This window comes from Panthera pardus, unplaced genomic scaffold, assembly GCF_024362965.1.
Source record: "Panthera pardus isolate Hobbes unplaced genomic scaffold, ASM2436296v1 HiC_scaffold_12, whole genome shotgun sequence".
Lineage (NCBI taxonomy): Eukaryota > Metazoa > Chordata > Mammalia > Carnivora > Felidae > Panthera > Panthera pardus.
In genome coordinates, this window is record NW_026526677.1 from 49,421,699 (window position 1) to 49,447,963 (window position 26,265).

Here is a 26,265-nt window from a genome sequence, read left to right on the forward strand (position 1 = left end):
ATAGTCTTTTGGAAGGATCCTATGAGAGGCAAGTCAGTGTTTGATCACTGATTAGAGAAAGCAGAGGTCAGTTCTACCTGGGGTATTATTCAAACAAGACTGATGGAGCCATCATCTCTTTAAGTCTGGGAGGATGATAGGGTTTTGAGAGACAAAGAGCAGTCAAGTGGAAGAAATAAATGCAGGATCAAACACTTGGTATTTGTCTTGTAATGGAGGCTGTAGGCTGAATATTTTGGAGTAAGGAGGTACAGGAGGTAGGTAACAAACTAGGAGGCAGGTAGTCCAGGTGAGAGAATTGAAGCCTAACCTTGGGGGTTGGTAGTAGGAGCAGATTGAGGGACCAGAAGGTAGAATGGACACAATTGTACTACTGGAATAAAGTCTGGGGTAAAAATATTGGTTGTGAACTTGAGATACTGAGAGGATGTCAGTAGTGGGGCCTCTGGGTGGCTCAGTTGGTTAAGCATTGGACTCTTGATTTCGGCTCAGGTCATGATCTCATCATTTGTGAGTTTGAGCCCCGTGTTGGTCTCTGCACTGGCAGCGCAGAGCCTGCTTGGGATTTTCTCTCTCTCCCTCTGTCTCTCTGCCCGTCCCCTGTTCTCTCTCTCTCAAAATAAATAAATAAACTTAAAAAAATAGTATATGGAAAATCACCAGCACATTGTAGGAAAGTGGAAAATGCAGTTATTATTTTAAATGTGCAGTCTTCTATTAAATGTGCAGTCTTCTTTTCTAGGCTCTAATTTAGCAAGGCTATACTTTATGATAGTAAGGGTAGATACCTTTGAAATGGGCAGAGGAGTTAAATTCCTCTCAGCTTGTTGGAGAAAATGATTTTCTCAGTAGTACTCTGAAATTTGGGTGGGTTTGTACATTGAACTATACATGTTGCAGCCATGTGTTAGCTCTGTGTTAACCATGTGTTTTTGTTTTTTTTTTTTACCTCTTCTATCATTAAAGCAAAGGTAATTACAGTACTCATGGAATGCCTTACATCAAAGAAAACAGAACTCATGTTGTCTGTTTTTCTCTTTGCTGCAAGAGTTGTGTTTTAAACTTGCCACTCCCAACTTTGAGCATAGGAAAGAGACAATAAGAAAGTGCAGGTGATAATAGTGCCCTCTTCAGGCTCTCATTAGTACTGGTCACCCATGGTTTGTGTGCGTAGACACAAAGAGCTTTTGATTTTTCCGTTTGCTGTAGAAGTACATCCAGGAAGCCAGAAATATGGGCAGCACCATCCGCCAGCCCAAATTGTCCAACCTCTCCCCGTCAGTGATTGCTCAAACCAACTGGAAGTTTGTAGAGGGCCTGCTGAAGGAGTGCCGCAACAAGGTGAGCCATGGTTTTGTGTGTGTGTGTGTGTGTGTGTGTGTTGTTTCCCTTGGGAGCCACGGGGAGACACATCTTGGCCCTGATCACTCTTTCTTGGCTTTAAAAATATTGTTAATATAATGGGATACTACTGATGTTGAGATTCTGTTAACTTAGAATTAGGTGTATTTGCTTTAAATAAATATACCATTAACAGAGAGCAAGCACACTTTGATTGATATTAACATATATTTTTTAAAACTGAAAGATAGATATAGTTTTCAATTTTAGACATCTTATACTATTTATATAAAATCCTTATAGTTGAATTGTCTTCAACAGATTAGTCTTACACACACGAAAATGTTTTTGCCTCTCTGTTTTAATTTGATAGAAGTGGTCTCATTATTTAGATACAAGAATTTACTGAGTGCCTACTGTGTGCCAGGCCAAAGTGTGTTGTTGGCATATTTTTCTCAATTCTACAGACAGTAATTTTTTAAAGCTTTTTTTTGAGGTATACTTGATACACAAAAAAATTACACACATATTTTAATGTATACATTTTGACAAGTTTGGACATACATATACACCCATGATAATATCAACCATAGTCAAGATGCTAAACGTATCTATCATTTCCAAAAATTTCCTTGTGTTATTTTTTTGGTTTTTGTTTGTTTCTGTGGGTAAGTATACTTAACGTGAGATCTGTCTCTTAACATATTGTGAAGTGCCCAATAATCTATTGTTAATAATAGGTACTGTGTTAAAAAAATAGACACATAGGTAAATGGAACAGAATAGAGAGCCCAGAAATAAACCCATGACTATATGGTCAACTAATCTTTGACAAAGGAGGCATGAATATGCAATGGGAAAAAGTCTCTTCAACAAATGCTACTGGGAAAATTGGACAGCTATATGCAAAAGAATGAAACTAGACTACTTTCTTACACTATACACAAAAATGAACTCAAAATGGATTAAGTATCAAAATGTGAAACCTGAAACCATAAAACTGAAAGAGGGCACAGGCAGAAATTTCTCTGGCATTGGCCATAGCAACATCTTTCTAGATATATTTCTTGAAGCAAGGGAAACAAAAGCAAAAATACTATTGGGACTACATCAAAATAAAAATCTTCTGTACAATAAAGGAAACAGTTAACAAAACTGAAAGGTAACAACATACTGAATGGGAGAAGATAATTTGCAAATGACGTCTGATACAGGGCTAGAATATGTAAAGAACATATACAACTCAACACCAGTAAAACAAATAATTCAATTAAAAATGGGCAGAAGGCATAAACAGACATTTTTCCAAAGAAAACATACAGATGGCCAACAGACATATGAAAAGATGCTCAACATCACTCATCATCAGGGAAATACAAATCAAAACCACAATGAGATATCACCTCATACCTGTCAGAATGGCTAAAATAAAAAACTCAAGAAACACCCAAGTGTTGGCAAGGATGTGGAAAAAAAGGAACCCTCATGCCCTCTTGGTGGGAATGCAAACTGGTGCAGCCACTGTGGAAAACAGTATGGAAGTTCCTCAAAAAATTAAAAATAGAATTACCCTATAATCCAGCAATTGTACTACTGGGTATTTACTCAAAACATACTCATTCGAAAAGATTTATGTACCTCTATGTTCATAGCTGCATTATTTACAATAGCCAAATTATGGAAGCAGCCCAAAGGTTCATTAATAGATGAATGGATAAGGAAATGGTGTGTGTGTATACACACACACACACACACACACACACACACACACACACACTAGAATATTACTCAGCCATAAAAAAGAATGAAATCTTGCCATTTGCAATAACATGAATGGATCTAGAGGGTATAATGCTAAGTGAAAGAAGTCAGAGAAAGACAAATACCATATGATTTCACTCATATGTTGAACTTAAGAAAGAAACGAACAAAGAAAAAAGACAAACCAAAAAACAGACTCATAACTATGGAGAACAAACTGGTGGTTACCAGAGGGAAGGTGGGTGGGGGGAACGGGTGAAACAGGTGAAGTGAATTAAGAGTATACTTACCATGATGAGCAAGCACTGAGTAATGTGTAGAATTGTTGAATCACTATACTGCACACCTGAAATTAATATAATACTGTTAACTATACTGGAATCAAAAAAAATAATAGATGCTATGTTGTGCAGCAGACCTCTAAAATTTACTCATCTCACATACTGAAATTTTATACCTACAGAAATTTTATACCTACAGTCAAATAGTGAGTTTGACTATTTTAGATACCTCATATAAGTAGAATCATGTAGTATTTGTCTTTTTGTGACTGGCCTGTTTCACTTAGCATAATGTCCTCCTGGTTCATCCAGGTTGCTGCAAATGGCAGGATTTCATTCTTGAGCACTTGAATTGTTTCCATATCTTGGCTATTGTGAATAATGTGGCAATGATCATAAGGTACAGATACCTCTTTGAGATTCTGATTTCAGTTCTTTGGGATATATACTCAGAAGAAGGATTGTTGGATTAAAATATAATCATTCTTAGTTTTTAATGTTTTAGTTATGAATGTAGTTTCTAATAAAAATAGCCTTTCAACCAAGTCGGTGTACCATACTTTTTAGGACAATTCAACTAGCTTGGTCTCTACTACATCTTGTTTATTCATCAGTAGAAAAAAGATTTTCCTGCATCTTCAGTTTGTTAATGGTGGTCATTTATAGAATGAAATCAAATATACTTTCTTTTACAGAAGACGTTATTACAGTCACAAATTAGATGGATATATCAGTACTGATATTTTGAATTCAGGTATTTAAAAAAACAGCTTCTATCAGCTCACTCTGAGCCATTGGTATCCATTATTTTCCATACAATGTTGTCTTCTCTGCTATTAAGAGCATAGGTGATGCCGCCTTTCTTGAAAGAAGCCTTTTCTCTTGTCTCTGAGTTTTGTTTTCCAAGTTGAGGACATTTATTCTCAAGTTTTGAGGTGCCTGCCTAGCCAGTGACACCTTTCTTATGTCCACTGTCTGGTCCACAATGACTATGAAATACATCCCAATTTCAGAGATGTTAACATGCAGAGAAAAATGTACATAATTCGTCTAGCAGTGCCAAATGTTGGTTAGCATGTGGAGCAACAGTTCTCATACTGTTGGATGTATAAATTAGTGTGACCACTTTGGAAAACGGTGTAACATTATCTAGTATTCTTCTCCTAGATCTTTTCCCTAGAGAACAGTATAACCCAGGAGGTATGTACAAGTAGTTTACAACATTCTTTGTAGTATCCCCAAACAGGAAACAATCCAAATGCTAATCAGTAAGAGAATTAATAAATAAATTGTGAGTATATTCATATGTTGGAATGCTATACAGTGATGGAAATGGACAACAGCTATGCCCATCAATGCGTGTGAATTTTACAAACAAAGTTTAATGAAAAAGCAGATCACAAAAGAAAACATATAGGCAAAACTAAACTACATTGTTTAGCAATGCAAATATAGGTGATAAGCATTTCTTTGCTTTTCTGTATAGTTCTGTTGTGTAGGTCAGGATGGTAGGCACTTCCAGAGTGGGGAGGTGATGAGAGAGGACACATGGAACGCTTCAAAGATATGGATGGGCAGTGTTTCATTTCTTAATTTGGGTGATGGTTGTAATAGTGTGTGTGATATATAACACACATACACATGCATGCATATACACACACACATAATACAGGTATATGAGATATATTTTACAGAAAAAGTATTAAAAATAACAACACTGGAAAGAAATATGCCAAAGTATTAAGGATTGTTGCTTCTGAAAGGCAGAATTAGGGGTGATTTTCTTCCTGTTCTTTAGATTTTTGTATGTCACAAATTTATAACATAACTAAATAAGTGTTAGTTAAGGACTTGAACTCAGTATTCATGTGGAGTTAGATTCAGAGGCCAGATCTTCTCTTTCTTTGCTGTGTGATTTTGGCAAGTTCCTTAAGTTCTCTGACCTCAGTTTCCTTATTAGTAAATTGGGAACAATAATAATACTTACTCATAGAGTTGTAGTGCTTAATACAGTGCCTGGTACACAGTAATAAAGGTTACAATGATCATTACACAGTGTGTGTTTTTTGTTTTTTTTATAATAAGCATTTGGAAATTTTACTTAAAAGTAAATCATTTGTCCTTAATTTTTGATCCCTTTGACAGGTACTTCAGATGTATTTCTAGCATTAAATACTTGAAGGTTTGTTTGGTAAGATCAGTTAAACAATGAGAATCAGAGAATCTCAGAAGTGAGCATGACCAATTTTATTTAACTTTTTTCAGTTCATAAATGAAAAAACTGAATCCAGAGTGAGGACATCACAGAAAGAAGAAGTAGGCCCAGGATCATACAGTGATTGCTGTTTTCTTATCTTTGAAACTAAACTTTAAAAATATATATATTTATTTATTTACTGTGAGAGGAAGAGAGAATCCCAAGCAGGATCTGTGCTGTCAGTGCAGAGCCCAACCTGGCGCTCGATCTCCTGAACTGTGAGATCATGACCTGAGTCAAAATCAGGAGTTGGATGCTTAACCAACTGAGCTACCCAGGTGCCCCATAACTAAACTTTTAAAGAATGTACCATAACCTGACGTACATGGTGGAGAATAAATATACTGTGTCTCTTGGTCTTGTTCATCTTGTCCTTCCCAGCCCAGCAGATGTGCTGTGCAGGTGGCCACAACCCTCTCTAGTTGCATATGATCCTGCTCACTGGGTTATCTAATCCTGCTGACTGATTCCTTGTAGACCAAGAGGATGCTGGTGGAGAAAATGGGCCGAGAGGCTGTGGAGCTAGGGCACGGGGAGGTGAACATCACAGGGGTGGAGGAGAACACCTTGATTGCCAGCCTTTGTGACCTCCTAGAGAGGATCTGGAGTCATGGACTACAAGTAAAGCAGGTAAGGAATGTGTAGACTCTCCCTGCTGAGCAAACTGTCTTTCTGTTTTCACTTACTAGCTTTCCCATACTTCTCCAGCTGGCTGGCTTTGAAGAATGGTGCATGGCATGGTGGAGTGAGACTTGAAATAGCTAAACAAACTAATAAGTAAATAAATATGATCCAAGCTATTTTTTTTTTTTTTAATTTGCTTCATAAACCTGTGTGTTTGTGAAGACATTTTTAGAGTGGCATCTTCCTTTTTGTGAATAGAGCTGAAGGCCAAATTGATAGATCCTTTTTGGCATCTGTCCCTAGTCTGGAAATGGAACACAAAAGAGAGAACTTGGAACTCCTAAGTACCAGATGTCCTCTAAAGGTCCTTCACTGTACATTCCCAGTGGAAAAAGGTCTGTCATTAACATTTCTTTTATATGCAGATAGCTTAACTATCTAAAGATTTGAGAAAGGACTGAATGACAGTAAGTTTGATTTTTACTGCTGAATACCAGAGAATTTCCTTATTTCAGAATACTCTACAATGAATATTTGGTTAAGATGGACAACTTTTATTTTTATACATTTTTAAATTTGAAAAGAACTTGAAATCTTTTCAAAAGCAGTTTTAATATGGATAAATTAGAAAATATATGTAAGTATGTTGCACTATTTTTTTGAGAGCCAACGGTGTCCGGCACTGTTGTAGGCACTTGAGATACCTAAGTGAACAAAACAGACCAAGATCTCTGCCCTTCTGGAGTTGTCATTGTTATGGGTATAGAGACAGTTTACTACATCTGTTCTTCAAGACATTTTTCTATGTACATATACCCATATACAGTGTATATTTAAAAATCCAACTACAGTGAGATACCTTTTCACATCCGCTAGGATAACTAAAAAAAAGACAGACAAAACAAGTTTAGTAAGGATGTGGACAAATTAGAACCTTCACACATTGCTGGTGGGAATGTAGAATGGTGCAGCCACTTTGGAACATAGTCTGGCAGTTCCTCAAAATGTTAAACATGGTGTTATCATATGACACAGCAAGTTCACTTCTAGCTGTGTACTCAAGAGAAATGGAAATATGACGTCCATATAAAAACATGTACTCAAATGTTCATAGCAGCCTTATTCCTAATAGACCAGAAGTAGAACAATTCAAATGTCCATCAGTTGATGAATAGATACACTAAATGTGGTATGTCTGTACAATGGAATTTAATTCAGTAGTAAAAGGAATGAAGGATGATAGATGGTTCAACATACTAAGTGAAAGAAGCCAGTCACAAAAGACCACATATTGTATGATCCTGTTTATATAAAATGTCCAGAATAGACAAATTCGTAGTCAGAAAGTAGATTAGGAGATGCCAGAGGCAGGAGGGAAGGAGGAATAGGGAGTGACTGATAATTCTTTTTGGGTGATGACAGTGTTCTAAAGTTAGGTAGTGGTGATGGTTGCACAACTCTGTGAATGTACTAAAAGCTGGATTTTTTTTTTTTTTTACAGAAAATTGTATAACTTTATACGTGTGAATTTTACGGTAACGTGAATTATATCTCAGTAAAACTGTTTTTACAAAAATCTAGATGGGATCCTACTGTACATAATGTTTTGTAACTTGCTTTTTCTTTTTTTAACCTCAGAATATTTTTTCTGTGTCCTTATCTAATTTTTAGGTGATACTGTAATGTTTAAGAGTTCAAACTAGGAATCAGATAGACATGGGTTTGATTCCCAGTTAATAACTTTATAAGACTGATCAAGATATGTAGCTTTTCCAGGCTTCTGTTTCTTCCTATATATGATGGAATTTTTAAAGTACCCACCTCCATAGGATTCTTGTGAGGATTTAAGATAGTTCATGTCAAGCACTGAACTCAGCCTGGAATGTGGGAGATGCTTTGTAAATGTTTATGGTCATTACTCTTCTCAGATCTCAGTTTTAGTTACTGTATCCACTGTATACATTTTCCATATTTGAATCAATCCTTTATTACTGGTCATTTAGATTATTTCTGATTTTTTAATATTATAAACAATAATGTGATTATAAAATTTATTAAATGCTAAAAATTGTGCATCACCAAATTCCTAAAATTTTGAGATTCCTGTAGTATAACAGCAACACCATGGGCTTTGGAGTCAGGAGGCCTGGGATTTTTGAATCTTAGCTCCACTGGCTGACTTCCAGTAACTTGTGATTTTTGAGTTTCATTTTTTTTATCAATACTACAGAGTTAATCAAGTCTACCTTTGAGGGTTATGATAATTAGATATAATACAAATAACCTGGCGTGTGGTAGGTATATAACATATGAAAGCTATTATGCTAAGTTCTACATGAAGAATTTGTTTCTTTACTTTTCTTTATAACAAATGAATAGAATATAAATAATCATTTTATCAATTTCCTTGAAGTTGAGCGAGCCTGGCACTATAGTTGAGCTCTTCAGCTTTTTGGTAAAACATATGCCACCAAAAGTTTTTAACATTTGCCATAAAAATTTCTAGAGCATTAGTGAGACTTCTCCTGCAGTTTAAGAACTAATACCATACCATGTTCTAAACCTGTCCTCTGAGGCTTTGTAGCCATATTCTGCAAAAATTCCCATAGTATAAGGAATATCTTTTGGAGCCAATTTGATTCCCTTCTCAGTTTGGATGGATAGGGGCTACTTGCTTAGTGAGAAACTAGTTCAAAATAATGGGGACTTTTCAGTTGAGGTCCCATTTTGTTCTGAAGTCTGCATTTGGAGTGCTAGAAATAAAGCACTAACAGTGTCACCAGAGGGAAGCAAGGGTATGTGCTTTTTTGGCAGGTCATTTATACCCTCAAAGACACATGGATGTTCAGCTGAGGATTGACCAAGACTATCTATGTTGGGTTTCTACAGCATGTCCTCCTTAGGCCTCTACTTTGCTAGCTTGTGTGTAGAGCGCTTCTCTCCTGTTGAGACATTCTTTGGTTATGTCCTAATCCAAAAGCTATAACCTGGTTACCTGGTCTCCATCATGCAGATTATGCATGGTCTTGCAGTGACCAAATTTACTCTCAGAAGGTGATTTTACTGCCCCCTTCTGAGGGCACCTTACTGATCAATTACCTATTTTATCTACTTAGAAAGTAGAGGGAATCCAAACAGCAGGTTTTGCTGCTAGCTTTCTAAATTTTGTTATTAGCCATACGACTGTCTACATGCAGGGCTGCCTTCAGCAAGTCCTCTTAAGCTCTGTTATCTTCACAGCTCTCTTTGGCTTTCAGTGACATTTTTCAAGGAGATGTGTATCCTTCTCTAGTATATTCTTCTGACAATAAGAGGTGAGGTTTGGTTTTTCATACTGGTTTTGTAACTGCTGCCCTTGGGATAAGTGAGAAGGGGTTGTTTCGTACCTTCCATATATATGACATCCCTGGAGAATCTGGTACTACTTAGATCTTGCTATCTCTATATAACTACCCCAAATGGGTGGTTAGGCTAAATTGAACCTTGCAGTCTCAATCAGCCTCTTCAAAAGAGGAAAAAGAATAATCCATGTCTCCTGAACTAGAAAGACCCGTCAGCCCAGCTGCTGCTCTCTCACTCCTGCCTTTGCTCTCCCTCCTCATGAGTAAAATCACTGTGAGCCAGGGCATCCTCCTGGCATGGCAGCCTGGTGTTGCTCTAGCCTTTGGCTCTTCAGTATCATTGCCTCTCTGGTGACCAGCTATATTTAGTGTGTGTCACATTCACACAATTCTGTTAAGGGAGGCTGCCTTCCTGGTCTTCCTAGATTCTGAGATACGAGTGACAAGTCAAAGTCCCTTTCAGGAGCCTACTTTAATGGTTTTGGTGGATAAGTGGATGGATTTCTAGAAGTTGAATTATTAAATCAAAGAGTGTGAGTATTTTAAGCTCTTGCATTGTCTTTCATATTTATTGTATTAATATACCAGTTAGTGTATAGGGGTTGTAAGTCTCACTGATGTTGTTAAACATTATTTTTTCCCCAAATATTTGTTTTTTTGATGAATAAAAAAATAGTCGTTTCTAGTTTTAACTTGTGTTTTTAAAAAAAATGCCATGATGATTATTGGGTTTTGTTTTAAGCTGTCTAAATCTTTTTTCTTTTCTTTTTTTTTAAAGCTGGTTAAATCTTGTAGGATATCCAAACATACAGCAAGTTTATGTCAACAAGTTGCTGATTTATAGATGAGGGTTTTTCTTCCATTCAAATGCTTGCTTTTTTCTCCTAAGATAGATCAAGTTGGTGGATGGAAACAAAATAAATACTCAGTATTCTCAAGGGACAAATCTTGAGACCTTAAAATTCTCGCATTCATTTGAGAGCATAAAACTTTCTTCAGAAAGTATAACTTCAAAAGTTAAATCTCTTTTAGACAGTCTGTATAGCATCATTATTGATAGCAGTGGTTCTGATATTAGATAGATTGAAGCTTGAATCCCAACACTCTGCTTACTAGCTCTGTGATCTTTTACATGTTACTTAATCTTTGATCCCCAATTTGACCTTTTCTAAAGAAAATGAGGATAGAGCTACCTATCTTGTAGTATTGTTGAGAGCATTGAATAAAATATATTTTGAACATTTAATGTAGTACTTAGTTTATAGCAAGCCTCAAGACATGGTAACTTCTATTATTACTATTCTTTAAAATACAGAACTAAAGTCATTTATAAAATTATTATAATAAATTCTACTAAAACAAACATAATACTACATTTATATTATGTCAGCTATATAGAAACATTTACCATGAATCTGATGTAAAGTTTTTTTTTTAAGTCACATACAAGGGTCACTGTGTACTGCAGGAGGGCTAGAAAAAGACAAAACAGTTACTGGATGGCCAGCTGGGCTCACTCACCACCTAGGTAAATTGCTCCCTCACATCAGGCTTGCAAATGCTAATCAAATCTGTGCCTTGGTAAAATGACAAATTGCTACATGTCTTAGTTTAAACTGCAACTCTTACATTTCCAAATGCTAAGGTTCTGTTACACTGACTGTAGTTAAGTACCTTCAGCCTTCTTCAACTTTACCTTCAAGAGTAAATCTTCATCTTAGTGACAGCTTCTCCTCAGCCTACACTAAAGACAATAATGCCTTTAAATATTTAAGGAAACTCAGGAGTTGTCATGGAATCTTATAGACTGGGTATTAGCTCCTATGTACAAAAGCCATCATGCTCTACCCAAGCTGGCCTTTAACCAACTCAGAAGTTGATAGGTTATTTGCTTTTTTCTTTCTTATAAACTGGCCCATTCACAGATTCTGTGTGGCCATGTCCTCCTTCCTGTTTCAAGTGGTGGGCCACTTCTCTTTTCTCTCTTCCATTCTTCTTTATATTTCCTCTGCATTTTAGTAGGGGGATATATTTGTATATGTTGCACTAGGTGTACATCAAGATAAGACATAATACAGATATTTTTTACTAAAAGCCCATATCTATATGTTTTATCTATGACTCTGTTCACTGGATGCCTTAGCCTCTGAAATCTAAACTGACAGGAGTTTCGGGGCACCTGGGTGGCTCAGTCGGTTCAGCACCCAACTTCGTTCGGGTCATGGTCTCACAGTTCATGGGTTCGAGCCCCACATTGGGCTCTGTGCTGAGAGCTCAGAGCCTGGAGCCTGCTTTGGATTCTATGTCTTCCTCTCTTTGCTCCTCGCCCGCTCATGCGTTCTCTCTCTCTCTCTCTCTCTCTCTTAAAAATAAATATTAGAGAAAATTTTTTTTAACTGACAGGAGTTTCTTCTCCCTTGTGTTGGTTCCAGGGGAAATCAGCCTTGTGGTCCCACCTGTTACATTATCAGGAAAACCGGCAGAGAAAACTAACATCAGGAAGCCTCAGTACCTCAGGTAAGTTGGTCTCTGTAGCATTGGGGAGAGCCCCCTTCATCCATTTTCCCATCTCCCACTGGAGTGATCATCTGCGGTAGACTATTCCAGGTCAATGAAGCCTTTGTCTGAAATGTTTTCCTTTTTAAATATTAAGCTACTTGGCTCTCTGACCACAGAGTGTGCCAAAGCAGTGGGGTTTGCTTTCATGATGTGTTTCTATACTTTTTTTTTTTTTTTTTTTTTTGAGTAAAATCTACATCCAACATGATGCTTAAACTCGTGACCCTAAGATCGAGAGTCGCATGCTCTACTGACTGAGCCAGCCAGGCGTCCCTGTCTCTATACCCTTTTGATGAGTGAGATAGGTGACTTATATCAGCAAAAAGCCAGTGTTTATAAATTTTTTTTTTTTTTAACGTTTATTTATTTTTGAGACAGGGAGAGACAGAGCATGAACAGGGGAGGGTCAGAGAGAAGGAGACACAGAATCTGAAGCAGGCTTCAGGCTCTGAGCTGTCAGCACAGAGCCCGACGTGGGGCTAGAACTCACGGACTGCGAGATCATGACCTGAGCCAAAGTCGGCCGCTTAACCGACTGAGCCACCCAGGCGCCCAAGGCCAGTGTTTAAATGAATTTAGGTTTTCAGTGAATTTGTGTGTTCTGGTGTCCTGTGTTTGGAATAGGTTGTCTTCATAGTTTTTTGTTTTATTTCTCTGAAATGGGCATTGAGATGATCTATCAGTTAAGAGAGCCTGTTTGTCAATGTGTTCTACCTTGGAGTTCCTCAGAGTCAAGGCCTGATGTGAATGATCCCTTAACACTTCTTTTTCCATTTCTAATTTAATAAAAATATTAGAGTTGGCAGGGACCCCAGAGATTATTTAGTCCAGCCCCTTTATTTTACAAGAGGAGGAAACCGGGATCCAGGAGGAAATGAATTTATTCAGGATCACATAGGGTATTCATGGAAGAGGCCAGATTAGGAGCCAGGCCTCTTGTCTCCTGGTCTGGTGTTCATTCTGTAGTGCCCCTTCCAAGACAATACTCCTCCTTCCTTTACTTCTTGGCAACATCTCCCCTTTGCATCATCCTTCATTTCCTTCTCTCTGCCAGGAAGTTTGTTTACTTTTCTTGGGTATTCTTATCCTAATGGTAAAGATCAGTTCAAATGGAAGTAAAGAGATAGGCATGAATTCCGTGGTTTCTTTCCTCTTGAGCTAATTGACTTCAGCTAGCACTGAAAGTGGGGAGAATAGTTGGCTGGAAACCAGGTACAAGAGCTTCCTAAGCAGCTTGATAAGGAGTTCTTTCATCTATTCTCTGGATATTAGAACAAAAATTCTTCTCAGGAAGGCTATAGAAGTTACTGCTGAGGGATAGACTATATAGCCAAAAATTCTCAACAGTTAAATGATGAAGATACTATGTTTTATGTATTGGACCAGACATATGGATATACAATCATACCTCAGAAATATTGTGGGTTTGGTTCTAGAGTACCACAAAAAAACTGAATATTATAAGGAAGTGAGTCAGGTGAATTATTTGGTTTCCCATTGCATATAAAAGTTATATTAATGCTACCCTGAAGTCTGTTAAGTGTGCAATAACATGTCTAAAAAATGTATATACCTTGATTTAAAAATATAGCTAAAAACAATGCTAACCATCAGTTGGAGCTATCAGCAAGTCATAGTCATGGATCACAGATCACCATGACAAATATAATGACAATGAAAAATTTTGACATATTGTGAGAATTACCAGAGTGTGACACAAAGACATGAAGTGAGCAAATGCTGTTAGAAAAATGGTGCCAGGGCAACTGGGTGGCTCAGTTGGTTGAGTGTCTTGAGTCTCTTGATTTTGGCTCAGGTCATGATCCCAGGGTTGTGGGATTGAGCCCTGTGTCGGGCTCTGCACTAAGCATGGAGCCTACTTGGGATTCTCTCTCTCCCTCTGCCCCTCTTTCCCGCTCATGTGCTCTCTCTCTCTCTAAAATAATAATAATAGTGGTGCCTGGGTGGCTCAGTCGGTTAAGCACCCGACTTTGGCTCAGGTCATGATCTCATGGTTCACAAGTTTGAGCCCCACATCAGGTACTCTGCTGTCAGCACAGAGCTTGCTTAGGATCCTCTGTCCCCATCTCTTCCTGCCCCTCCCCCACTCTCTCCCTTTCTCTTTTAAAAATAAATAAAAACATTAAATAACAATAGTGATAATAAAAATGGTGCCAGTAGACTTGCTTGACACAGCGTTGCCACAGACCTTCAATGTGCAAAAAACACAGTATCTGTGAAGCACAATAAAGCAAAGCATAATAGAATGAGGTATGCTTGTATCTAGAGATCCTAAGCATTCTGGAACATGTTCTTTACGCACTTGCTTGGCTCTTTTGTAGCCCATTTTGAGGCAAGACCAAGTACATGAGTAGTAGCTCCAAATGGAAATAGTGCTTCCAAAGGTTAGTGATGAGAACATGCTGGATTAGGAGCCAGAAGATCTGTGTTCCCTCCAGTCCTGATTTTGCCACTTGGTGACTGAGGCAAAGCAGTGTTCTCTGAATCAGTTCCCTTCTCTGTGATACTTTCCTTGGCTATCTAACTTTAGAGGGTTAAATGAGATAATACGGGTTAAGAGTATAACATCTGATACCTAGTAGGTACTTAATAAATATTCATGAAATGCTAAGTGTTACCAAAGTAACCATTTCCTGTACAAATTTGGGTAATCAGCTCTTTGGATAATCCTATCTCTTGAGACATGAACAACTTTTTTGTTCTAGGAATACTTCTTGATTCAGAACGGAGGAAGTCTGATGCCAGCTCAGTCATGTCTCCCCTGCGAGTCTCCCTCATTCAGGATATGAGGTCAGTCTGGGTTCATATATAATAAGCCACTAAAAGCCTGTTTTCAGTTACTCCTTAGGTGTCTACTTTATTTTTTTTTAATTAAAAAATTTTTTTTAAATCTTTATTTACTTTTGAGAGAGGGAGAGACAGAGTGTGAGTGGGGATAGAATACAGAGAGAGGGAGACACAGAATCCAAAACAGGCTCCAGGCTCTGAACTGTCAGCACAGAGCCCGATGTGGGGCTCAAACTCATGAACGATGAGATCATGACCTGAGCTGGAGTCGGACTGAGCCACCCGGGCACCCCAGGTATCTACTTTAAATAGCAGGGTCTCAGTGACTTGGGCTTCTATAGCCTCTCTGTTAACCAGGAAGCCCTCCTTATTGGTCTTGTGCTTCATGATGCTGTTGTAGAGCTATACAAGCAGTTGGGTTTCCTGACAGTTTTGGCGAATTATACCAGAGTTATCACAAGACCTTAGGGTTCCAGGGTTAGCTTGGCTTTTTGAGAACTGTGTTATTCCCCCTCAGCCCCCCAAATTGTAGTGAGCCTATCTGCAAAGCTACATGGAAGCTGAGGATTTAGAGAACAAGAGAGATGGGCTCTCACCAGGCTTCCTTGACTTTACAGGGGAGGTATCAGTAGTCAGTTCATTTTCTACCCCACTCCCCATCTCCTTTTTTCTATTCTCCCTTCAGGCACATCCAGAACATCGGGGAAATCAAGACTGATGTGGGAAAGGCTAGAGCGTGGGTGCGATTGTCAATGGAAAAAAAGTTACTTTCCAGACACCTGAAGCAGCTTCTCTCAGACCATGAGCTCACCAAGTAAGGCCATTCCACCTAGATTAGAACCAGGCTCCCAGGAATGGTGGGGAGAGATTGGAAACTCTTGTGTGGGAAGGGAGATTATTCACTACATCATTTCTGTTGTATTCAGCTGAACTCAAATTGCATATGAAGGTTTTGTAGCTTTTCCTCTTCTCTCTCTTTATCTATAGAGGGAAAATTCTGTGTTTGTTCTTCCTACCTTTTTTAATCTGCATGTCCTCAAATAGCTTTCTTAAAGAGATAATGAGAAGGATGGGGTCCTTATTGGGTACTTGAGAGTTTTGGGGCTCCCTTCTCCTTACTGCACCCAGGTGATTTGTATACCTCTTAGGCACAGGGCATTTTTTGGTCTCTTTCCTGTCCTAGGGAGGAAAGGATTAGAGAATGAAAAGAAAACTTCTAAGAGCTCCCCTTATCTGTTTTGTTCTCTCCTGAGCTCAGGGCCAGCCCAAGTCCTTGCTCTTTCTCTTTCCACCCTGTCTGAGTCTCCCTAGAGCTCAAAAGGGCTTTCAGTTAACCTTCCTAGACCCTCTCCCTCCACGCTTTCCACCTAGAAAGAGGAAGGGGAGAGATTCCATCACACTCACACTCGCAGGGGCCATTAGCCTACAGTTCCCTTCTCTGGATTTGATATTCCTTGTATACTTTCTGTACCCTAGTTACCAGGGGAGGAGCAGGAAGGAGGGCTGTCCTTCTCTGCCTCTTGCACTACCACCTCTCTACCTTTTTCTATGTTTGGCTCTTTCTTCATTGGCAAGCCTGTTGGGCACTTTTGTTTAACATTTCCGTAGACATCTTTTCATGGTGTCCTTTATTATTTGACTTCTCCAAGGATGATAAAGCAGAGGAGTGGACCTTGGTGAAATTTAGTGTAGCCAGTTGATTAAACCTGCAGAATCTATTTTTATTCAAAGTGAAAATAAAAATTTTTAGATTGTTTATTGTGTATAAATAACAAGCAAGAATTAGGTTTAAAACTTTGATAGGTTAGAGTTTAAAACAGCAATTCTTACAGAACTTAAAAATTAAAAAAAATTTTTTTTTAATGTTTATTTTTGAGAGAGAAGGAGACAGAACACAAGCAGAAGAAGGGCAGAGAGAGAGGGGAGACACAGAATCCAAAGCAGGCTCCTGGATCTGAGCTGTCAGCATAGTGCCTGATGCGGGGGCTTGAACTCAAGAACAATGAGATCATGACCTGAGATGAAATCAGACGCTTAACTGACTGAGCCACCCAGGCGCCCCATTAAAGCACTTAAATGTGATTGCCTATAGATACATAAGGGTTTAGGAATAAAATTTGGAGATTGGGAGAACAATTAAAAGAGAACAAGTGAACATGTAAGTGTGGAATTTGGAATGGACATGTTTGAATTCCAGCTTCTGGGGACAATTGTGCGTGGTTAAAAAAAAAGAAAAAAATCAGTGTAGCAGGACAGGGCAGCAAGTCTTTCCTGCTGGCCAGTGTGGACATCGTCATCAGGAGGACAGAGAGGCATCTGAGAGGGGGTCAAGCATAAGAACTTTGTGAAGTCTGGGGCAGTGTATAGGTCTAGGGTATGTTTGATCTTAAAGGCCTAGGCAATAGCAAATAAGGCACAGACTTTGGTCAGGAGGCTAATTTTTCTTTCTCTTTCTCTTTCTCTTTTCTCTTCTCTTCTCTCTTCTCTTCTCTTCTCTTCTCTTCTCTTCTCTTCTCTTCTTTTTCTTTCTTTTTTAAATTTTGGTTTCTTTAAACCATAGCCCTATTAGAGGAAATAAGCTCAGAAGTTACTCAGTCCTAGAAACTTTCCATCTGATATCCTGGCCCCAGTGCTGCTCCAGTGAATGGAAAATGAGTTTTGCTGCCACAGATTATATTTTGGATGGGGTATGGGGAGAAAAAAGGGGCCTTTCATCAAAACCTGCTTACTCCTTCTCCCTATTCTGTTCTCTCTTATCTTTCTCTTCAGTCTACTTAAAGTTTTAGCCACATCATAATCATACCACTCACCCTTCTCAGGATGTCTTTAGTCCTTTCAGGGCCTGGTCGGAAGTTTTCTTTGCCAGAGTTTGCCTAGATGCTCCAGAGACTTGGTCTCTTCTTCCTCCAGGCACCCATAGCATTTGTCACAGTATTTGTTCAAACCTGCTTCACCACTGATGGGCTGTATTATTATCTAGTTGCTTGCTGCTTATTACAATTTGCTTTCATTGAGGGCATGAATGAACATGCTGCCTAGCACCTAGAAGGTATTAAATTGGGCACATAAAATGTGTGCATAACTGCACAGACAGGAGGAGGTAGCCTTGGAGAGTGTATCTTGATACAATGGTCCTGACTCTGCGATTTCCAGGTAGCCTCCAACACTGTTGACAGCTTGGAGAAGGGGGTAAGGTTGAGGCAGGATAAGGGAGCTGTATAGTTTAGGGGGAAAAGTTAGCTCCTATACAGTGAGCTCACGTGGTTTCTCCTTGACCTCCCTACAGTGATGCTGTGTGGTAGCTGCTCTACCTTGACACTCACTTTGCATGACTGCCGTGACCTTATATCATCCTGTTCTTTTTCTCCCCCTACTCTTTCCAGGGTGTTGGCTTCCACATTCCCCAGTTCTCTGCATGCACACACATTCTTTTCACGCTTTTTCTCTCACTTAGTGATCTCACCTATTCTCATGACTTCTGTTACCTATCCGGTGACTTCCACATCTGAAGCTCAAGCTTTGACTTTTCTTCTGAGCTCCAGTCCTGCATTTATTTCCATTCAGATATCTTACCTTTAGCTCAGAGAGAACAAAACCAAGTTCCACAGAGTCTTCACCATAACCACCTTTCAAATTTTTTTTGTTAATGCCACCACTCTTCTCTCTGAACCTGCTTTGAAATTTGGTGTCTAGTTTGACTCCTTGCTTTGCTTTACCTTCCACATGCACATTTCAGGTCCTTAACTTCTGCCTCCACCTGTTTTCTTATCTGGTGCTGCTGTCTTAGTTTTACTCATATGCCCTTTCACCCCTCAGCTACACTAAAATGAAATTTTCTGAAACTGGTTGTGGCTTTCTACTTCTAAGGTAAATTGCCAAAACTGACTACTTGTAGGGCAAGTTGCAAACTCTTTAGCCTGAATATTTAGAGTCTTTCTTCATTTGACTGTGGCCTAACCTTTCAGCCTCATTGCTAACTGATCACCTCCCTGGGTCCTCAACTCCAGCCAAACTGGTTTTCACACCCCGTCCTCTTTCTTCTGCAACACCTGTCTAAATTCATGCTGTCCTTTAGGCCTCTCCTTTTCTAGGACCACTGAAGCTTATTGCTCTTTAAATTCCCAGAGAGAGCCTTTCACTTGCACCTCATTATGGGCAGTGTTATACCATGGCCTTTACCTAATTTATTCACCTGGACTGTATTTGAGGATAGGTGTTTCTCTCTCCAGCACCTGCATATAGTAGGCCCTGGCTGGTGAATTAATCTCTTGGGTGTGCCTTATAAATAGAACCTCACAGGTTTACTAAATCTCTACCTCTTTGGCCATGGTGATTGCAGTCTTGGCAGCCAAGATGGTTACCTTCTTGGATTCTCTGTGTGTTTCTCTGTGCTGAAGGCCTGTGCACATGGCTATTTATGTCCCCTCTATTTGGGGAAGGTATCATTACTGTTGCAAAGTGTCTACAATGTCAGGCAAAGGAGTTGGCCTTTGATAAATAAGTGAGGATGGGGATGGGGATAGGAGAAAATTTGAAAAGAGGGGAAGGACATGATGTGTGCAGCTCTTCCTTGCCTGTGACCTGGGTCATTCCCTTTATTAACTCTGAAACTGTCCTGTGCTTACATTCACATTCAGAACAGTGTTCTGACTCAGGGGTCTTAGGTCTGCTGAGGGTGTGAGGCTGGCTCTGGTAATGAATGGCAGTCACAGACCTTCTGCCATTGCTATTCCCACAGCACACACTAGCTAGTGATGCCTTAGCTAGAAGCCTGAGAAGGCCTGTGTCATCCCTGAGGGGTGATAGTTCCAGCCCCCAGTTTAGGAAAGGAGGTCCCATGACCTCTGACACCGCATTATAGTAGCATCAACCCTTAGACACGGGTAGAGTTTGGTTTTTATTGTTCCTGCTGTAGTTTCAGCCACTTTCCCTCTAGCCCTCATTTCAATGGAGAAGCCGGCTTTGTTCCATTTTTTAGGTGGCTCTAAGGAACTTGAAGCTTGACATCTTACTCTTCCCTTAGCTGTCTCCTTCCAGAACTGAGTAATTCTCGTCTCTTTCCCCTCCTTTTGGCTGGGGGACTGATGTATTGCCTCCTCTCCGACAGAAAGTTGTACAAGCGCTATGCCTTCCTGCGCTGTGACGACGAGAAGGAGCAGTTCCTCTATCACCTCCTCTCTTTCAATGCCGTTGATTACTTTTGCTTCACCAATGTCTTCACAACTATCCGTGAGTAGCCCTGTGTTCCCCAACTAGCCTTCTCAATGCCAATCTTCATGAGCTTGCTGGAGGCTAACTCACTGTCCCCTTTTTAAAGAAAGAAGATTGCCACTTGCACTTTCTACTTGCCTTTTGCTTCTGTGGCAGAGAGGTGCATTAGCCCTCCTTGGAGGTTGTTTTTTCTCCAAAGCTTCTTATTCTTGTTCTTAACTGGGAAGTTCAGTCTTTTTGGCCATCGTGTTGTTACTGTTGTCCTAGTACTGCTCTGGGGACCTAAGGCAATGAAGGTGGAGTGGAGTTGGGCGGTTGGTGAAGTTCACTGCCCTGTTTGTACACCTGTAAAGAAATCTCCCTTTTGTTTTGGGCTGAGGGAATCATTCAGCATCCTGGGTTTCAGACCAGCCCACAGGGAAAGACAACTCTTCCTGAAGTAGCAGAAAAAAATCTAGGTTGTGGTGGGAGATTTGGGTCCAGGCCTTGCTGTGTCCTAACTCATTATATTTCTGTGAGCAGAGTTGATCTCTGCTGTGGGCCTAAGTCTCTGTTTACAGAGTGAGGAAGAGGGTTCAGTATGGTCTAAGGAAGGGCCTTGAAGCCTTACCTTTCTTTGGTGCCAGGATGCCCTGTTCAGTAGGGGGTAGTCTCTGAATTTGCCCCATGGCTCATTGTGTGGCCAGTGACTCAGCAGCTTCAGCAGTGTGGAATCTTGTTTCTACATGACACCCATCCTCCCTCTCAGAGATGAGGGTTTATAGGCTACAGGAGAAACAACACTGTACTGGAGCTTAGGAGATTCAGGGGAACGATTTCCCTTTCGGTACCTCAGAAAAGGCATTGTAAGACCGGTATGGCCTCTCTGGAGATTGTTATTAGAGTTCATGAGGTTATAGACTGAAAAGTGCTCTCCAAAGCAATTCAATACAACATGGAGTTGGTGATACTATTTAGGGAACAAGTTCACTTAGCTCTGGGCCTGAAGATGGGTTTGGATCTTTGATGTTTGGGTAGTAACCCTAAGAGGAGTGAGACTGAGGGTAGGATTGGCTAATATTCTAAGCCAGCCAGAGATTAGGTCCTGGGACCTGCTGCTCCCAGCTCCGCTGGGGCCAGTACAATAGGGGCCACAGTTATGCCAGCACACCTGGACAGGTCAGGGCCCTTTCAGGTATGGGAGGGATTCCTGATCCTTCTCAATGCCTTTGTGGCTTCCCCAAAACAGTGATCCCGTACCATATCCTGATTGTACCAAGCAAGAAGCTGGGAGGCTCCATGTTCACCGCCAACCCATGGATCTGCATCTCTGGAGAACTGGGTGAAACACAGATCCTGCAGATTCCCAGGAACGTGTTAGAGATGACTTTTGAGGTATGTGTTATCCAGGGACCACAACCCTAGGCTCAGTGGGGATCTGAGTTTGTAACAGCTGCCTACAGAAGTTTTCTGCAGGGTTTTATGATGGTCTTGCCCTTATGGTATTATGCATCAACACAGTTGACCTGTCCTGAGATGATCAGAGGCCGGAGTCAAGGATTGGCCCAAGGACGAGGGAGCCCACCCTGTCTAAGTGGTCTCTGGCTGGAAGGCACTTACTCATCTGGACTTGCGTGTCTCCCTGCCCATGGTGTATTGAGAAATCCCCAAGAATTCTTTCAGTTGCTGAGCCTGTGTCACAGACAGCTCTGAATCTCAGACTGCTTCTGCTCTTAGGCCCTATTCTTCCTCTAGGTAGTAGCACCTTCTTTCTCAGTCATTTCCCCCTCATGAGACAGTGCTGTACTACCAGCCTTAGTGGTAGGTGGAGCCATGAGTTCTTCCTCTGCAGATGCTGAGGGGCCAGATTGCAGGCAACCAGTCAGATCTGTGCCTCTGAGCAATGCCTTTCTTTTCTCTTATTTTCTTGACCTACGCACCTTCTTTATCTGACTGTTCTTTCACAGTGCCAGAACTTGGGGAAGCTCACTACGGTACAGATAGGCCATGACAACTCTGGACTGTATGCCAAATGGTTGGTGGAATATGTGATGGTCAGGAATGAGATCACAGGACATACCTACAAGTAAGTGTTCCCTCGGCTAAGATATCTAAGATAGTGGGGCAAGGTGTACTGCCAGGTGCCAGGGGCTGTGTTTGATCTGTGGGTATGTAGAGTTCTCAAGAAGACTCTTTAGGTTGTGGTGGACTGAGGTAACTTCCTGTTTGGCCCTGTCTTACGTGCCTGAAAAGAATTAGGAGAGATTTCCAAGCAAAGATATATGATGTTGCTGTACACAGGTTCCAGGCCACCCATCATTCAGGTGGCTTCTCGATGATGCACAGTGGGATGAATGGGCAGGGTCTTGAGGGATCCCTAGCCTGGTTTCAGAGCCTGTCTCCAAGGTTTGGCTTTTTGATGGCTTTTGCTGAGCAGCAAGGAGAAGGGACACTGGAGGAACTGGCAGCTCTGACAGGCCATTGCCTGACCTTTAGGTTCCCATGTGGCCGGTGGTTGGGAAAGGGCATAGACGACGGGAGCCTGGAGCGGGTCCTGGTTGGGGAGCTGCTCACGTCCCAGCCTGAGGTGGATGAGAGACCGTGCCGGACCCCGCCCCTGCAGCAGTCCCCTAGTGTCATCCGGAGGCTCGTTACCATCTCACCCAACAACAAGCCCAGTAAGTGGGAGGAGGGCTGGGCCCTTGTGCTACCCAGGTGGGGGATGTGGGCACATCTCTGGAAGCCCTGATATGGGTGTCCAGATCCCAGCCTATGCAGCTGCCTCAGGAACCAGCTGTTCTAGCAAAGTAGCCTTAGGCATTTGTCACCTTCCTCTCAAGAATCAGTGTGTGTGTGTCAGGCTCAGGGGGTGTCACACTCCTTAGAGATCTGGAAGGAGAAGGGAGAGTTCATACAGCCTGCCCTGGTCCTCTGTACCATTTTGTTTGTGATTCTAGAAAGGAGAGGGATCTACTTTCTGGCCTTGTCCTTCATGATTCCTGGGCCTCGCAGCCAAGTTGTGGACCTCTTTTGGTTGCCAAAGATTCCAGGGTAAAATGGGAAATAAACTTTACCTGTATCTTTTAGAGACGGAACTCTAAGGTATTAGCTTTTGCTTTCCCCCCAAGATTTTAGGAAGGGCTAGCTTAGCAAAGTTGGATAGGCAAGAGCCACTGTTTCCAGGGTCCAGCTTCCCAGTGTCCTGCTTCTCCCATGAGCCCTTCCTATGTCCTCAGTCTTGTGCTCAGTCAGCTAAGCACTATTAGCCTCTGAGATTGGTTAGGGATGTCTTCTTGGTTTTTATCAGAGCTGAACACTGGGCAGATCCAGGAGTCCATCGGGGAGGCAGTCAATGGAATTGTGAAGCACTTCCATAAGCCTGAGAAAGAGGTGAGCCTTTCTGCCCTCCAAACCTGGGCTTTATATTGAATAAGAGAGAATGATCTTTTTCCAGGGCCATGTACTATGGGCAACGCAGAGTCTAGAGTGTGTGTCTCAGTTTGACATTGAGCAGATTGTTTCCTCAGGGGCCTCTGCCTTAGGTTACCCTGTTTTCACTATACACTGATGACCCAACAGAGTCCCTGGGCCCCTCATGAACAGTGTGTATTCCTGTCTTCTTCTGGATTTGTCTGAGCCTCGCTGAACGGAGGTCACTCTGGCTTTGTCCCACTTCTGAGGACCCAGATCCATCATCTGTTCATTAGCTATTCACTGACAGCTGCTCTGTGTCATTCACTGTGCCGGGTACTGGGGGAAATAGACAAGATCCCAGCCTATCTTTTGCTGCCCTCCCAGCTGTGGGCTATGGGTTTGGGGAAGCAGTGGTGGGAAGGCAGTTTGGCTGAGGCAAGCCTGGCACTCTCTCCTGTTTCCTTCCATAGCGAGGCAGTCTGACGCTGTTGCTCTGTGGAGAATGTGGCCTTGTCTCGGCCCTGGAACAGGCTTTCCAACATGGATTTAAATCCCCCCGGCTCTTCAAAAATGTCTTCATTTGGGATTTCTTGGGTGAGTTGGACCAGGGTCTGAGGGTGGGAAAGCATGCAGAGACATGGGAACTCACCAACATAATGTGGGTGCTGAACGCTGGAATCTGAGAGGCAGAAGCCCAACCAGGTGACTCTCAAATTAGATCTGTTGTTTGTTTGCCTTGACTTTTCTTGAAGTTACTCAGTCCTCACACTTTCTCCTTGTAGGTCCAAAAGGCCAGTTGATAGCATTTGGAGCCCAAACACTGTGTTGTACCCACTTGAAGAATTTTTATACAAGAAGTTTCTCCCTTAAGGGTTTCTTTTTTCTTTTTTTTTTTCTTTTTTATCTTCAGAGTAAAGAAAGGACCATTTTCTATCAAGGGCCACATAAAGAAATTTAAAACCTAAGAACAGGGACTTTACATTTTGAAATGTGACCAATGATGTCAAAACGTTCATGTTACTCACATTAAGTTACCTAGCACCAACATGGAGAGGCCCATGGCTAGTGGCCTGCAGGGCAGTCATGGATGGGTTGGTTTTGAGAGCCTTTGTCACTGGCAAACTTTTCTGCTCTTCACAGAAAAAGCACAAACCTATTATGAGACTTTGGAGCAGAACGAACTTGTCCCTGAGGAAAACTGGCATACAAGGGCCCGGAACTTCTGCCGATTTGTCACTGCAATCAATAATACTCCCCGGAACATTGGCAAGGACGGCAAGTTTCAGATGCTGGTGTGCTTGGGAGCCAGGTACTGCAGCCTCATGGCCCAGAGTGCACGGCGCCACCTTGGAGGTGGTGCTGGGAGCCTAGTGTGGTGCAGGGGGTGGGAGCAGCTAATGACCAGATGCCGCCCAACAGGTGAGACCTTGGAAACCCTTAATTTCCTTCATGTACCAAGCCTCTGTGTGGGGATGTGTAGGGGTGGAAATGAGGGTGTGTGTAACTGGGTGGAGGCCCATTTTGATGGGAAGGAATAAAACCATCCCACTGGTGAAATTTGAAGTAGAGTATATCTAGTCATTCCTTCCAACAACCATTCAAATGTTCCAGGCCTGATGGAAGACAGTGGGAATGAGCTGAATAAAACATGGTCCCTACCATTTAGAAGCTTACTTGTCCTAATTAAGTACAGTATAAGGCAGAAGGTTGTGAGAGTCCCAAAAGGAGCATTCATAAGGTATGCTGAAACTGTAGAGGAGAAAGATCAGAGAGGGGAGGAGGTGGTATTTGAGTTGAGCCTTAATGGAAGGGTAGAGGTGGGGAGAGAGTTTGAAGCAGACAGAACTAGCAGAGAGGCCCTAAAGGAAGCAAAGAGTGTGGGGTTAGGAAATAACAGGTAAACTTGGGAAGGGCAGTTGTAGGAAACAGTTGAAAGGATGGGGGCCTTGGGGAGCTGGGACAGGGAACCCTTCCATATCAGAACAGAGTTGTTTAAACAGGCGACTGAAATGATATGAATTTGATACCATGGGTGGTATGCATCAGAGTGGATAAGATTGTTAGGGACTATTCCAGTGGGTGACATGAGGGTGTGAAAACCAAATAAATTTAAGGCAGTAGTTTATTTGGGCCAGGGAAGAGAGGGAGTTGGCGTTGTACTTAAAAACGGACTCTGGAACCAGATTCACTAGGTTCATATTCTCAGATCAGCCATTTCCTAGCCGTATGAACTTGGACAAGCTATTTAACCTTTGTCAATTTCTTCATCTATAAAGTGGGGCTAGTAATAGCACTAATAGCACCTACCTCATATCACAGGGTTGTTATGAAGGTTAAATCTCTTAAAACAGTGTCTGGCACATGCCAAATGCTATGTGGATGTGAGCTCTTAGGATTATTCCTGGTGGTGATAGCTCTGGGGAGGAGTAGTGCTCTGGGACAGATGGGCTGTTGAGATGGAGGAGGTGGTGTTGATTGGTCCTGGAGTCTGGTTGGTGGTGGGCTGGTCTAGGGAGGCAGGGGGAGACAGGAGAGGAGGTGTGGGCCTCGTGGCAGGTAACTGGATTGATTTGGCTCAGATTGGGTTGTTGTCCCTGGGACTGAGTAGTCCCTAATAGGAGCCTTTTAAAGCGATGTAAGGCCTCTTTGCCAAGAGCTATTAGGGGAGGGAAAGGGGGTTGGGGAAGCT

General features: G+C 41.4%; 1 protein-coding gene across 5 annotated transcripts in view; it reads left to right on the forward strand.

The window, feature by feature from the left end:
• The window catches only part of DENND5A (DENN domain containing 5A), a 118,691-nt gene that overhangs the window by 91,270 nt on the left and 1,156 nt on the right, over window positions 1–26,265 (forward strand). For all 5 annotated transcript variants that reach the window (XM_019456253.2, XM_019456254.2, XM_019456256.2 and 2 more), the window contains 12 exons: window positions 1,210–1,341; window positions 6,118–6,270; window positions 12,038–12,122; window positions 14,891–14,975; window positions 15,658–15,786; window positions 20,080–20,201; window positions 21,412–21,557; window positions 22,130–22,248; window positions 22,659–22,840; window positions 23,470–23,552; window positions 24,047–24,170; window positions 24,717–24,885. In XM_019456253.2, the coding sequence (XP_019311798.1) occupies window positions 1,210–1,341; window positions 6,118–6,270; window positions 12,038–12,122; window positions 14,891–14,975; window positions 15,658–15,786; window positions 20,080–20,201; window positions 21,412–21,557; window positions 22,130–22,248; window positions 22,659–22,840; window positions 23,470–23,552; window positions 24,047–24,170; window positions 24,717–24,885 (1,529 nt within the window). The remainder of the gene's footprint in view (window positions 1–1,209; window positions 1,342–6,117; window positions 6,271–12,037; window positions 12,123–14,890; window positions 14,976–15,657; window positions 15,787–20,079; window positions 20,202–21,411; window positions 21,558–22,129; window positions 22,249–22,658; window positions 22,841–23,469; window positions 23,553–24,046; window positions 24,171–24,716; window positions 24,886–26,265) is intronic.